This window comes from Biomphalaria glabrata, chromosome 8 (assembly GCF_947242115.1).
Source record: "Biomphalaria glabrata chromosome 8, xgBioGlab47.1, whole genome shotgun sequence".
NCBI classification, from domain to species: Eukaryota; Metazoa; Mollusca; class Gastropoda; family Planorbidae; genus Biomphalaria; species Biomphalaria glabrata.
This window is the reverse complement of record NC_074718.1, coordinates 8,180,338-8,194,619: the sequence shown is the minus strand read 5'-3', so window position 1 is coordinate 8,194,619 and position 14,282 is coordinate 8,180,338. Positions and strand designations below refer to the sequence as shown.

At 38.9% G+C, this 14,282-nt stretch overlaps 1 protein-coding gene across 1 annotated transcript; it reads left to right on the top strand.

Moving 5' to 3' along the window:
- The first annotated feature begins 259 nt into the window (after positions 1-259).
- On the top strand, positions 260-11,774 carry LOC106058344 (bromodomain-containing protein DDB_G0280777-like). The gene is made up of 5 exons (XM_056039666.1): positions 260-469; positions 3,645-4,423; positions 6,545-6,633; positions 8,003-8,135; positions 10,434-11,774. The coding sequence occupies exons 1-5, from the start codon at positions 404-406 to the stop codon at positions 10,504-10,506; spliced, it is 1,140 nt and encodes a 379-aa protein (XP_055895641.1). The 5' UTR covers positions 260-403; the 3' UTR covers positions 10,507-11,774.
- The last annotated feature ends 2,508 nt before the right edge of the window (positions 11,775-14,282 follow it).

Here is a 14,282-nt window from a genome sequence, read left to right as displayed (position 1 = left end):
TGGTCCAATATGTGTCAAGATATGACAAATAAAACATTTCAAACTTAGGGAATACCTCTTTTTTATATATGATATAAATAAATAAATGAATATATATATATATATATATATATATATATATATATATATATTGTATCTATGTGTGTGTTTATACATATATCTGACCTTTACATCATCTGCCCTAGAGATTTCAAGGTCTGAAAGGGGAGTTTTACTTTTTTTTTCTACTATATACACATATGTGTCGGGTGTACAAATCTTTGGAGTGTATCATTTGGGTAGACAATGAATGTATATAAATAGACAACGGAACAAGTAGTCTGTTAAATCACAGTATCGCCTGTACGCGGGTTGACAATGAGGTATAGCAGCGCTTGGTCTCCAGTTTATTGCCTATTTACTTATGGAGGAATGGAAAATTGTTTTGTGTGCTGTATTGCTTGGTATCACTCTACTTGTAGTCACATTGGTGAGTAGGTTATATAGGCCAGGCTTTTAAACAAAAAATTACTTTGAAGATTTTCAAACATGAAGGCAAAGTTATAAATAGCAAAGCCTTTTGTGTGTATCCGGTCTGCAGAATACGGAAGTATTGAAAAGCGAAGCGTTTTAGTGAAACATAATTTGTGTACTTTTTTCATCCCTGCAGAATCAAATATCTAAGTTCCTTTGCTTGTAGCACAAAATATTTTGTTAGTACTTAGTAAGTAATAGTGATCTTACCATATGGCATCTTTAAAATTATTTTGTCAATTTCAAAATCTCTAACAATCTTTCTCTCTTTAATTTTTTTAGGTAAAATTATTTTCAAACATACCTATGAGTTCGTCAGCAAAATATGTAGGTCACAGCTGGGACCACGGGAAATTCTGCATTCCTCGTTAATCTTCGGACTCGAAGACAAGCCTTATTATTTATGCGTCATCATCTTAACATACCTGAGAAGTGTTATAGATGTCTGTAGCGGTTGCACCGATCAGTTGTAGTAATAGTGCTTTCTTTTCAGGCATTGGCTTCATGTTCTTTTCAGTGGCAGCCGTATACACTCTAAAGTTCATCTTTTCCATGTCTCAGAAAAATGTCCATCTTGTGACAAGGGTTCAGGAGGATTCAATAACTCCATTATTCACCAATCTATTTCAAAACCGGGCACTTAATTGTAAATAGATGTAAATTCACTTGAAGCAGTTATAAACATCACGATCTGACTCCAACTGCTGTTTGTACAAATAATTACAATAAATTAGGCTAACAAATAACAAAGACAACATTGGTTTAATAGAGACTTGATCTTTAGTACAGAAGACGTTAAAGCTCTCATTTTTTTTTATTGCGTCACATCCTGACAAGTTTTCACAAAACATCAACAAACAATGACGTAATATAAACATATTATTACACTTAGGATTGGTATGTTATGAACAGCCCAGAAATATCTTGATTCATCTTTGCCATGCTATACTCATTATTTAAGTAACTGAAATTGGACATCACTCCAGGTTGCTAAAGCAAAGATAAAATCCTTTTATTTTGTTAAAGATGTCAAATGATAATGAATGTTCATTTTGGAATATATTCACAGAGCAATGCTCACAAACTGCACTTTGATCTGAAATTTGCTCATATCTGTCATGTCACTGTACAGTTCGTCCATCGTGGTTTGATGATGACCACTTTGTCATCCAGGGGTCTAGGGGCTTTGCACTGGGGTTTTATGCCTCCTCGTGTGGCTGGTGAGACCTATGTGAGCCCGGAATGTTCGGCTGCACACAGGGCGGGTTATTCCAGCTGGAGCTAGTGTCATTGGCCTTGTCACTGTAGACTAAAGATAAATACTAAATAAATCTCACATAATAGAATCATAATAACTTCATCAATGTCTTGACTATTGACCTTGCACAAGATACCAATCTGTCTACCAATATTGTTTTCCCTGGGTTTGCTATTAGACTAGAGCCGACCCGGATGCGCCATATATAAGTTTAAAAAATCTCTACAAACTTACATGGCCTTATTATTATTATTATTATTATATTAGGGTCGAACTTTGTTAAAGCGAAACAGAATTTATTGAATTTTTTTCAGCATTGTCCACTGGTATATTGTTTACTTTTGGTCAGTTTTGCGAAATAAAAAACAAACAAACTATAGTCCTGTGGTTTTCCAAAACTAAGCACTATGCACAACAAAATCCTCACGTCACAAAGTTGTTAATATTATAGCTACTTCCTTCTCGTGAACCTGTCAACCATAAAAAAAGTGCGAGGCTGTAAATTTAGTTATCATGTGACTTTCTGAAGTGATTCCGCTATTTAAAAATGTGTGACATGATATGTTATTCGTTTCAACGAAGGTTAATGGAACTAGACCACAAATTCTCAGTCAAAAAAATTGTATTATAAAAAAGAGGTCAAGTTCCCCTTTTAGATCAAGCGATCTATGTTGTAAAGGTCATCTGTTTCTGTAGCAGAAAACTAACAAGGGTGTCATGTGGCCGCACAACGACCAACAGCCCCCCCCCCCCATCTAATGCCCGGCACCTATATAAAACACCCAGAAGTGGTCGAGAGGCTAAGTACGCTTGAACTTGGCTTGGCTTGTCTACCTATGAAGTGGGCTCGAGGTTTGACACCCGACTTGAGCAGAGTCATGTTTACTGAACGTCTAAAGGCATGATACCCCCACCACCACTGGTCCACAAATGAGATTGGGGTATAGAGCTCTGAGCATGCTATAAGCATGAAAGTAGCGCTATATAAAAGTTATAATTATTATTACTAAGTTTCCTAAAAATCCCGGAATTCAAAATTCCAGTCTTCACCCAGATTCGAACCCGAGATCCCTCGGTTTGGAAGCCATCACTTCACTCCTTACGTCAGTCTTTCTCAAACACAACACAGACATGTGACGTGCTAGCGAGCTATTGATCTACACTTTCCACAGGTTAATATTCTATCTCTGTTCATCGCCAGATTATTTGTTTACTGAGCTGAATTTGAAAGCATTGGACTCAAGGAAAGTATATTCAACATCTTGTTTCTCCAATATTTTCAGTAGAGCCCTAGAGGCACCTCCAAATCCGTACACTTCATGCAATTTAGGGGGATACTAATGCTCTCCGAAATAAAATCATGACAGTTATAATTTAATAATAATAAAAATAACAGTAATAATAATAAAGCTTGTCTTCGAGTCCAAAGATAAAGGATGAGTGTCTTTGCAGTTCTAGATATGATCTAGATATTTTGCCACATCCAGCACAGACATAACCGTTGTCTGCCGTTGGTTGGTTTAGGTTCTCCTTTCGCCGTCCTTGGCTGTAGATTTTCTTTCTGTTTCAGATGTATATCACGCGGACTTTATCTCCTCTTGTTCGGAAGATGCCTTTTGCCAGGTGCTCTCAGGCGTCTAAGCTGGTCTTTAAAGCATTTTCTGGAGGCACATCTGTTGTGCCGACAACCTTACATACCGACGTTCCAAAGGCGGGATATTTGTCCAGCCCAGCATAGCTGTCAAACTATATGTTTAACGATATTCAAAGTTAAAGAACAAGGACAAAAAAAAAAGATATTGAGATTGCGATGTAGTGTTGTGATTGTATTTTCTCGTGCTTCTGTTTAACATTCTTTGAACATACTCCACAGCTCTGCATATGTACGAAGCGAAAATCCGAGCAACAAAGGTTAGAGCAGCGAGATTTAGAGCAAGGAAGATCAGAGCAAGAAAGATTAGAGCAAGAAAGATTAGAGCATCAAAGATTTGAGCAGAGGCGACCTCTGCAGCAAGTATTACCACAACAGCAAGCGCTATGGGAACAGCAAAGGATAAACCAAGAGTATCAGATATGCTCGGAACAGCAAAATTTGAAGCAGCAAAGACAACAGCAACAACTGCAAAGATTAGAACAGCAGAGATTGGAACAGCAGAGATTAGAACAACAAAGGTTACAAAAGCAGAGACTAGAACAGCAGAGATTAGACCAACAGAAACTTGAAAAGCAGAGATTAGAACAACAAAGGTTACAAAAGCAGAGATTGGAACAACAGAGATTAGATCAACAGAAATTAGAACAGCAGCGATTAGAACAGGAAAGATTACAACAGCAGAGATTAAAACAGCAGCAGATATTAGAACAGCAAAGCTTTCAACAGCAAAGAAAAGAGCAGGAGAGATTCAAACATCCACGCTTTCAGCAACGACGGTTAATTCCAGACACAATTCTTAATGAAAATAAAGAAAGACAAACATTCGATGAATATGAATTCTGGGAAGAGAACGAGGTCGACGAATACGAATCAGAAGATGAAAGAGAAAAAGAAAATGTCTCTGGAGAGATAGAGCTTAAAGCTGAAAGAAGAGAAAGGTCGAGATATAGGTCAAGGCAAAGAAATCGGAGATCTAGAAGTCGTTCTAGGCATAGAAAGTAAGCCAAGCAATTTTTTTAAATTACAAAACTTATATCAACTCACTTTGTCTGTCTTTCTGGTAAAACTTGTGTACACATGAATAAATAAACAAAAATATTCAATTAGTCAATTAGTTATTGGTAATTAATTTTTTGTTTGATGTCGAATAAGGGAAATAGCTTGTACATTATTGGTGCATATAGTTTTAAAGACGAAGCTCTTCCCTTTTAGATAAGCTTTCTTTTTTTTGAAGAATTTTTTTTATTTTGCTTGTTTAGTTCTTTTTTGGCTTCATTCAAAGCAGGGTTTCTCAATTCGTGCTGCATGACTAGAATAGCTGTACTAATCAGACAACGTATCACTCTTTTGTTATCGTCAGATACTCTTATAGCTGATGTACACTATTTATCTGAGTAAGATTCCACAAGCAGTCATATAATTTTTTAGAGTCGGTGGAACAGGGTAATGAAATTAAGCTTGGGTTGCGCGTTTAACTGAGCAACATGACCGTAGGCATTTATCTGGGAAATCACGAGAGTTGGTGTTTAGGTGGGCAACACGAGAGTAGGCGTTTATCTGGGCAACACGAGAGTAGGTGTTTACCTGGGCAACACGAGAGTAGGCGTTTACCTGATCAACACGAGAGTAGGCGTTTATCTGGGCAACACGAGAGTAGGCGTTTATCTGGGCAACACCTGAGTAGGCGTTTTTCTGGGGAACACGAGAGTAGGCGTTTATCTGGGCAACACAAGAGTAGGCGTTTATCTGGTGCAACACGAGAGTAGGCGTTTATCTGGGCAACACGAGAGTAGGCGTTTATCTGGTGCAACACGAGAGTAGGCGTTTATCTGGGCAACACGAGAGTAGGCGTTTATCTGAGCAACACGAGAGTATGTGTTTTTCTGGAGCAACACGAGAGTATGTGTTTTTCTAGGGCAACACGAGAGTATGTGTTTTTCTAGGGCAACACGAGAGTAGGTGTTGACCTGGGGCAACACGAGAGTTGGTGTTTTTCTGGGGCAACACGAGAGTATGTGTTTACCTGGGCAACACGATAGTAGGCGTTTATCTGGGCAACACGAGAGTAGGCGTTTATCTGGTGCAACACGAGAGTAGGCGTTTATCTGGGCAACACGAGAGTAGGCGTTTATCTGAGCAACACGAGAGTATGTGTTTTTCTGGAGCAACACGAGAGTATGTGTTTTTCTAGGGCAACACGAGAGTATGTGTTTTTCTAGGGCAACACGAGAGTAGGTGTTGACCTGGGGCAACACGAGAGTTGGTGTTTTTCTGGGGCAACACGAGAGTATGTGTTTACCTGGGCAACACGATAGTAGGCGTTTATCTGGGCAACACGAGAGTAGGCGTTTATCTGGTGCAACACGAGAGTAGGCGTTTATCTGGGCAACACGAGAGTAGGCGTTTATCTGAGCAACACGAGAGTATGTGTTTTTCTGGAGCAACACGAGAGTATGTGTTTTTCTAGGGCAACACGAGAGTATGTGTTTTTCTAGGGCAACACGAGAGTTGGTGTTTTTCTGGGGCAACACGAGAGTATGTGTTTACCTGGGCAACACGATAGTATGTGTTTATCTGGGCAACACTAGAGTAGGTGTTTACCTTGGCAACACGAGAGTAGGCGTTTATCTGGGGCAACACGAGAGTATGTGTTTATCTGGGCAACACGAGTGTAGGTGTTTACCTTGGCAACACGAGAGTAGGCGTTTATCTGGGGCAACACGAAAGTAGGCGTTTATCTGGGCAATGCTTGATGCTTGTCTCAATGATTTGTCGGCCCTCGGGGTGGGGTGAGGGGAGGGCTTGACCTTATTATCCCCAGCAATTGGACATTCGACATCATGACATGAGATACAAGCGCAATATTAAATGTAAAAACACGTTTCGGACACTGATTTGGGGGCCACCCTCAAGTGGGGGCCCGGAGGGATTTTCAAATTTGGACCACCTCCCTCAGCCAAGCTACGCCACTGGCTTATCTACACTTTACTAATGTATTTAAGAAGGCAAGAGAGTACCTGGTTGCTTGCGTCTATTTATTGGCGGAGAAAACATACCTAGCTATCTTGACTTAAATTTACATAGCTGTTTAAGTTTATCTATTTCTGTAATTTTTCCAGTGACCCTACTAAAACATTGGATCTACATAACTTATCAGTGTCCGACGCCACAAAGCAGTTTCTTGAATTTCTGGAGGCGATGGAACACGGTAAAACACAAAATGTACTGGCATACTTGAAATGTAAAATGTACACATTTCCACACCGATAAGGTTCACATTTTCTGACCTACTTTTCCATGTTTGTTTTGTTTATATTGTTTCGTTCGCTTTCAAACTTTGTAGAATAAAATTTTGTTTTTTCCAAAGCTAGTACAAACTGTAATTGCGAAACCTGCATACTTTGATTATCGACACTTTAAAATGTTGCTAAAAGCTGTTTGGCAAGTGTTCGAACCATAGACATAAATAAATATAGACTGGCCAATTAAAGAGTTTTATGAAACGAAAATTTGCAATTTTGTGTACTTTATTATAAAGCATTTATGAGCAGTACAAAAGTGCTTTTTAAACTTTGATACGCACCTATATATATTGTAAATAAGGAGGCAGTGAAGCTTTGTTTAATCTCTAACAATGAAGATCATGCAACTTTTCATAATTCGGAAATCCGAATACAATAGATGTACATGTTTTCAAGTTACATGAAGTTATTTCCTTTTTTCAGTCTATATTTATTTATGTCTATGGTTCGAACTTGACAATGTCTGGGCGTCATACCAAAAGCGCATCCTACAGAACCAGGCAGTCATCTCTAACTTCAGCAAACGAGGAGATCTTTGAATTCTTTGATATTATTTTCAGTTTCATTAACTACTTGGCATCCTTTTTATGGTACATTATTTTTCACCATTTTTACAAAGCTTATATGAACACACTCTGTATGTCTGTCTGTCTGTCTGGTAAAAAGTTTGTATACGTTATTTCTCCCACACCTATTCTCGGATCAAGAAACTTTGCACAATTATTCATAGGCGTAGACAAGACATGAATCAATAAACAAAGCTGCTCAATTAGTCAATTAATTACTGGTAATTAATTATTTTGTTTAAGGATAACAACAAGGATAATTAATCCTTCGGTATTCACACATGCGTCTATTTATGTAGTGTAACGTACCTTAGATAATTAAATAATTATTTATCCAATACCCATTCTTTGATCATTCTCAGATCAAGTTTTAGCTTTTAACAAGTATGTATTGTCATCACAAAACACAAATCGATAGAGCAAAATTAATCCAATTAGTCTATTAGATATTAGTAATTAATTATTTTGTTTTATATTAGGGAAATAGCTTCTATATTATTGAGAGAAATAATATAATAAAAAATATAATAGAAATGCTAACAAATGGTCTCGACTTTCACGGGTTCCTTGCTGTGGCTTCAATCTTTAGATATGTCTGTTAGACCTTTAGTTTTTTAAATTTTATTAATATTTTAAAGTTTTAAATTAATAAAAAAAATATTTCCTAAGTGAGTTATAGAGCTTGTTAAATTTCTTTTTTTCTTTCTAGAATACTACTGTAGTAATTACAGAAGATTCAACAGATTTATCCATATAATAACTGGAAGAGGACTTCACAGTGAAAACAATATTCCGAGAATAAAGCCAGCCGTAGAGAAATACTTGAGAGAGAACGGATATCAGTGAGTACATACTTAACTAATTAAACTTTCCAGCTTGATTTTACACGCTAAATACAATTGGAGTTCACGCAATCATTTGATTGGTGGATGAGTTATTCACGTGACCCTCAAATAAACCATTAAACGAGACAAAAAAAAACGCGATACGGTAACTTTGTCTATCGGTCCGAAGTTCGTAGATAACACATAAAGACAGGGATTGTTTCACAAAGCTTATATCAACTCACTCAGACTATATGTCTGTCTGTCTAGTAAAAAGTGAGTACAAGTTATTTCTCCCATAGCCATTCTCGGATCAAGTTGAAATTATTCATTGACATAGATTAGGCATGAATCAATAAAACAAAAGTAACCTATTAGACAATCAATCACTGGTAATTAATTATTTTGTTAAATAGCAACAAAAGAAACTAATACTTCTGTATACTTCTGGCTCAATTTGTTGGGTTTAGTCCCATTCATCATTGGCCTCCTTCAGTCGTGAAACGACTATGGTTCATCTCGAACACTTTTTCATATGGCTCTGGAGAGACTCCCGTCCACATATATTGCATGTCAAGGTGGCTTTCGCTTTGGTGGCAGAGGAGCTAGCCATTTCCCGTGTGGCACGCTTTTCTTCAAGAATCGAGGCCCATGTTTTCTCGCTGTCTATAACTTTCTTGGTCACGTCTCTCCAGCTAGTGCGGTCTAAGGCTTTGTCTTCCCAATGGTCAGTATTAATGTTCACTGATTTTAAATCCCCTTTTATGACATCAACGTAACGGAGGTGGGGGCGACCAGTTTTTCTTGAGCCAGACGGAAGTTGCCCGTACAGAATGATTTTCGGGATGCGATTGTCCTCCATTCGGCGAACATGTCCGAGCCAGCGCAGGCGGCCTTGCCTGAGGACCGTAAAGATACTGGGAAGGCCTGTTCTCGCGAGGATCTCAGTATTACACACTCTTTCTTTCCATGTTTTTTTAAAGATCCTTCTAAGGCAGCGCGAGTGAAATGAGTTTTGTTTTGTGTAGGTTGTCCACGACTCGTTGCCATATAGTAGCGTGCTAAGAACGCATGCCTTGTAGACCTCCATTTTGGTCCCTGTGGTGAGCTTCTGGTCTTCCCAAACTTTGGTCGGAGCCTAGCGAAGGTTGTTGCGGCCTTCCCTATGCATTTTTTGATCTCCTCTTCTAGTGACAGGTCACCTTGGATTGTACATCCAAGGTAGCAGAATTCGTTTATGGCATCAAGCTTGTTATCGTCAATGAGGATGGATGGTGATGCTGTAGCAGGTGGTCCCATAACATTAGTTTTCTTTGTGCTAATGGTTAGGCCATACTCTTTGCAAGCCTTAGAGAAGAAGGACATTAGTGACTGAAGCTCCTCTTGTGAGTGTGCCACCACCGCTGCGTCGTCCGCCAAGAGCATATCTCTTATGAGGGTTGTTCTGGTTTTAGTTTTGGCCCTCAGTCTAGCAATATTTAGAAGTTTGCCATCGAATCTGGAATGAAGATATATGCCTTCGGTGGATTTGTCAAACGCGTGGTGGATTAGCTTTGAGAAGAGTATTCCAAAGAGGGTTGGGGCCAGGACACATCCTTGTTTGACTCCGCTGTTTATTCTGAAACTTTCGGAGCAGGCGCCGTTGAACTGTACTGTACCCATCCATTAAATAATTAATAACGATTATCGCATTCTCTAATCAAGTTAATACTTTAAACAATTATTTATTGCACCTAACAAAACATGAATCAATAAACAAAACTACTCAATTAGTTAATTAATTTTTAATTAACTAATTGGTCATTAATTAAGGGAAATAACTTGTACATTATACGTATAGTTTTAAGGATTGAGTTCTTCCCCTTTAGATAAGCTATGTTATTAAAAGGATTTTTTTTTTCTTCTGTGCGTTGAGTTGTGAAGAGTCCTACAGACCTACTTGAAATATATTGTCCCAGGGCTTCCCAAACGTTTCTTTAATGGGACACTTCGCACATTTTGAGTGTTTAGCGGAACACTTCGCATATTTTAAGTATTTAGCGGAACACTTCGCACATTTTGAGTATTTAGCAGGACACTTCGCACATTTTGAGTATTTAGCGGGACACTTTGCTCTATTTTGTTTCTTTATAGAGAGGTTACGTCCCGTGTTTGCCTACTAGTTAATTATTCCAGTATTTCGTGGAACACCTACTCAGGCCTCACGGTACACTAGAGTTCCGAAGAATACAGTTTGGGAAACACTGTATTATTGGATTGGATTGATAGCAGACAGGCCTTTTTTTTTGTTGTAAAAATGTTTTTATATATTTACAGATATGAATGGAAGAACAGCGGCGGAATGGTCACTATTGATCTGTTCAAAACACTGTGTCCAGAGATACAGTAAACTGCAGACACTCATTCTTGGAATCTAGTCAGAAGCAAAGTGATAGTCGTCCGCGTTTCCTGATATTGCTTCATGATGTCAAGTTAAGGTGCCTCAGGGCTACTAATAATTTAAAGAACTTTTTTCTTATGGCGGTAGTTGGCAGCTAACTGAGCTAAGTGTCCACAGAATGGCCTCCATGTAGCAGGCTGAGCCAAAGATGGCTTCTAAAATTCTTAGGTTTTAGGTTTAGAATTTTTGCATCGACAGTCTTTGTGATTTGCTTTGAAAGTCGGAATGATAAAAGATTTTTATCACGTATAAAACAGTTGTATCAGATGGTAAGGTGAAAAAGAGAGAGAGAGAGAGAGAGAGGAAGAAGAAACAGCGATGAGAGAGACAGAGAGAGAGAGACAGAAAATGGATTGGTAGACAGTGAAAATGAAACAGAATCTCCAGCGGACTTTCAAGTTTACATGTACACTGCACCTGCTAAGGAAGAATGAAAGCTGTCTAAGTGCCTAGTCTCATCAATCTATTCCTTTAACACGGATGTTGCCTTCTCTAGTAGCGACCCTTTCACGCTTAGCTGCAGTATACTGTATGAATGCGAATGACTCACTCGAGGGGCTCGGCTTCCGGCCTCGCCACGGCAGGTGTAATGGCTGATGGAACGTGACCACGCATAATGGATGTTATTACATAATCATAAAGTTGATTCTTAAAATAAAAAGGGGGGGGGGAGGGCTTTGAACAGAGTGTTGATAAATAGTCACTCTCTCATTCCAAGAATCTGGAAGGGGCTCTTTCCCTTTGGTCAAGCTTGCACGTCGCCTGGCATAGACTTCCAAGGGTACTGTCGCCAGTACTGTAAAACTAAACACTGCCTCATAGACTTCCAAGGGTACTGTCGCCAGTACTGTAAAACTAAACACTGCCTCATAGACTTCCAAGGGTACTGTCGCCAGTACTGTAAAACTAATATATAGATGTTGTTTTTAAAGTAGGCATAATCTTCTTTTGTGCGATATGTAATCCTTACTTGAAAAAAAAAATGTTTTCAGTCAATCATTAAACACCACCAAACATGTAAGTCAGTGGTATCATTGACTTTTGTTTAAAAACTGAAGAGAAAATGGAAGAAAAAAATAACAACAATGGATTATTATTTCATTTTACTTGGACGGGCGTGTAAATGTAAAAGTTTTATTAAAAGTAAATAGAATTGAACATTTTCATACACAGCGAAACAAATATAAATTTAGTTCGTTTTTTGGTGTATCAGGTGTACAAACTAAAGTATTGAGAAGCTAGTGTTAGTTTTTAGCATATGATAATTATTTAGCACTTTTTGGGGGATCTTTAGGGCGCCTCTAAGTCTACGCAGCTATAATGGGTACCTGACATAAGTTGGGTAAAAGCAAATGCGTTTTTTCGTTGTGCTGGCCCCAAGACACCCTCGTTAACCGTGGATCACATAAATAGAAGACCCTTTACATCATCTCTAGACCGCATGGTCTGAAAGGGGAACTTACCTTTTTTGTTTTCCTCACTATTTTAGATACCTTCCCCATTAAACTATCCCAATTTTTGAAACGACTACAAATAATATAATCCCAAGGATATTAGCATGTCGAAATGTGCTAGAAGTGCTAGATTCTTTTTCAGGAATGTGGAATCCCAACTGGTTGCCATAAAAACACTGAAATTCACAACATTGTACATAGATGCATACGTCAAGCAGGTTTTCACTCTTATACAATGATCGACATAAACAAACCCAAAAGTTTTTCTCGGTTGAATTCGACGCTAAAAAAGTAATGTAATTTCTCCGGCGGATCGCCAAATTGTTGGTCTGGCACCACCGAAAGAATGGTGGTCTCGATTGTGCCGTGTGATGTGGGTAGACCAAAGATAAATTAGACATTTCTTTCTGGCCTTTGTTTAGCTTGATGTCCACCATAGTTCTGACGTCTCTAGCCAGGATAGACAACTCATGGCTATATCTTAGGAAGAGGAAGTCTTCAGGCGCTGAGGAGTTATAGTCGATAACGAAAGTGGACACAGAGACATTTTGTTTTGACTCTAGATGATATAATGTAAATTTGGGCTCCACTTTCCAGACATTCTTTATATTTAGCACATGGATTAAATAATATGTCATATAATCTAAAATGTCACTGCTTTCTTCGGGATCTATTCGCCAGCCGTCTCCTGGAAACGCGATAAACAAAAGGTTAAACTTCCGGCAGCTGCCATCTTGGTGAAGATGAAAACCCAAATGAGTTGTGCAGTTGACGAAACGACACATCAAGCTGCTCAAGGTGACGTCAGTGGACATTCGACATTCGGCTTGAGACCAAGGAAGATTATCCGCAGAGAGAACCAGGTCGAGGAGTTTAGGTGTCATAATGACAGACCCAGAATGCAGATCGTACGGTTCACTGACACACAGGTTTGAAGCATTTAGACGACAGACTGTGCACTTGTTTGTTTGACATCGCAGACGTTGAAGCGATATCCAGGTTATCGGGTTGGGGCATCGAGTCCTCTCTTGCTGGTCACACCATTTAAAAGTTCTGTAAAGGCAAAGACTAGAAGCTGAAACATGAGACTCCCTGTAGATTGGGGAATGAAACTTATACTGTTCAATCCTAGATATTATGTTGTCGTATGGAAGATCGGTAACGCTTAAATAGATCCTCCATTTTAACGGTTTGTTTGATCCGTTAGGAAAATTACATCTATAAATGTCTTGATTGGCAAAGACGATACTTGTAGAGGGATCCTGAACGGGAGTATTAATTATTATGTCGTAAACAGAATCTTTATTTATTAATCGTTGAGAATAGTTTGTCTCCCCTGGACAGCTAGCCACGGCTAAGAAGTCACCCATTTCCATGCATTCCACTTGTACGTCCAACATGTGTCCATATCTCTCAAGCCCTTGCTGGACCACAAGTGGACATTCAATTTCAATGTCGTAACAGCAATTTTTATAAGCAAAGCAAGTGTCCACGCAGGAGCAGTGAATTTGCAGGACAGCCAGATCCATTTCTTGGCAACGGTTTCGGCAAGAGTTAAGGTCATCCGTACTGGTTCTTATGGCAGGAGGCGCACCTTTCTTTGAGTTCACTAAAAACGCATCTAAATTTACATAGGCGTGGATTAGATTGTAAAAGTAGAAACACTCCAGAAAATGTATTCTCCAGTGGATCTTTAAGTGACTAAACATTATTGTTTATTCAAAATCAATGTCTATAAAGCAGGGATCATCACACGAATTTTCTTTGGGACCTGGGTGCTGTATTGGAAGCATCTAAGGCTAATTGATCGCTTCCATCAAAAGTACTACACAATGATGAGCCTACATGGAAGAGGAACTACTTACTGTTCGACAGCTGCGATGGGTGGACACCTGCTCGGTATGGGGGGTGAGCGTATGCCAAAGGCGATGTTAAACTACTTAAAGGTAGGACAGAGTTACAGAGGTGTTCCAACAGAAGTGATATAAAGATCAACTCAGGTGTCAGTTTGTTCTAACTGGCATAGTGGACAAAAACTCGCAACTTACGGCCACCGAGAGAGGCAGTTGGAAAGTTATCACGTAGGTCACGGGTCACACAGATGAGAGCCAAAGAAAAACCATTTGACGAAGACAGGCGAAAACGACGAACTTATAACTTAATTAGACCCCTTGCGGACAACGGCTTTGTCTGTATTGAATTTGTCAAAATATCCAGGTCTCTAATAAATCTGTATAGTCAGCTGATGTACTGTATTCCTCATTAATCTTC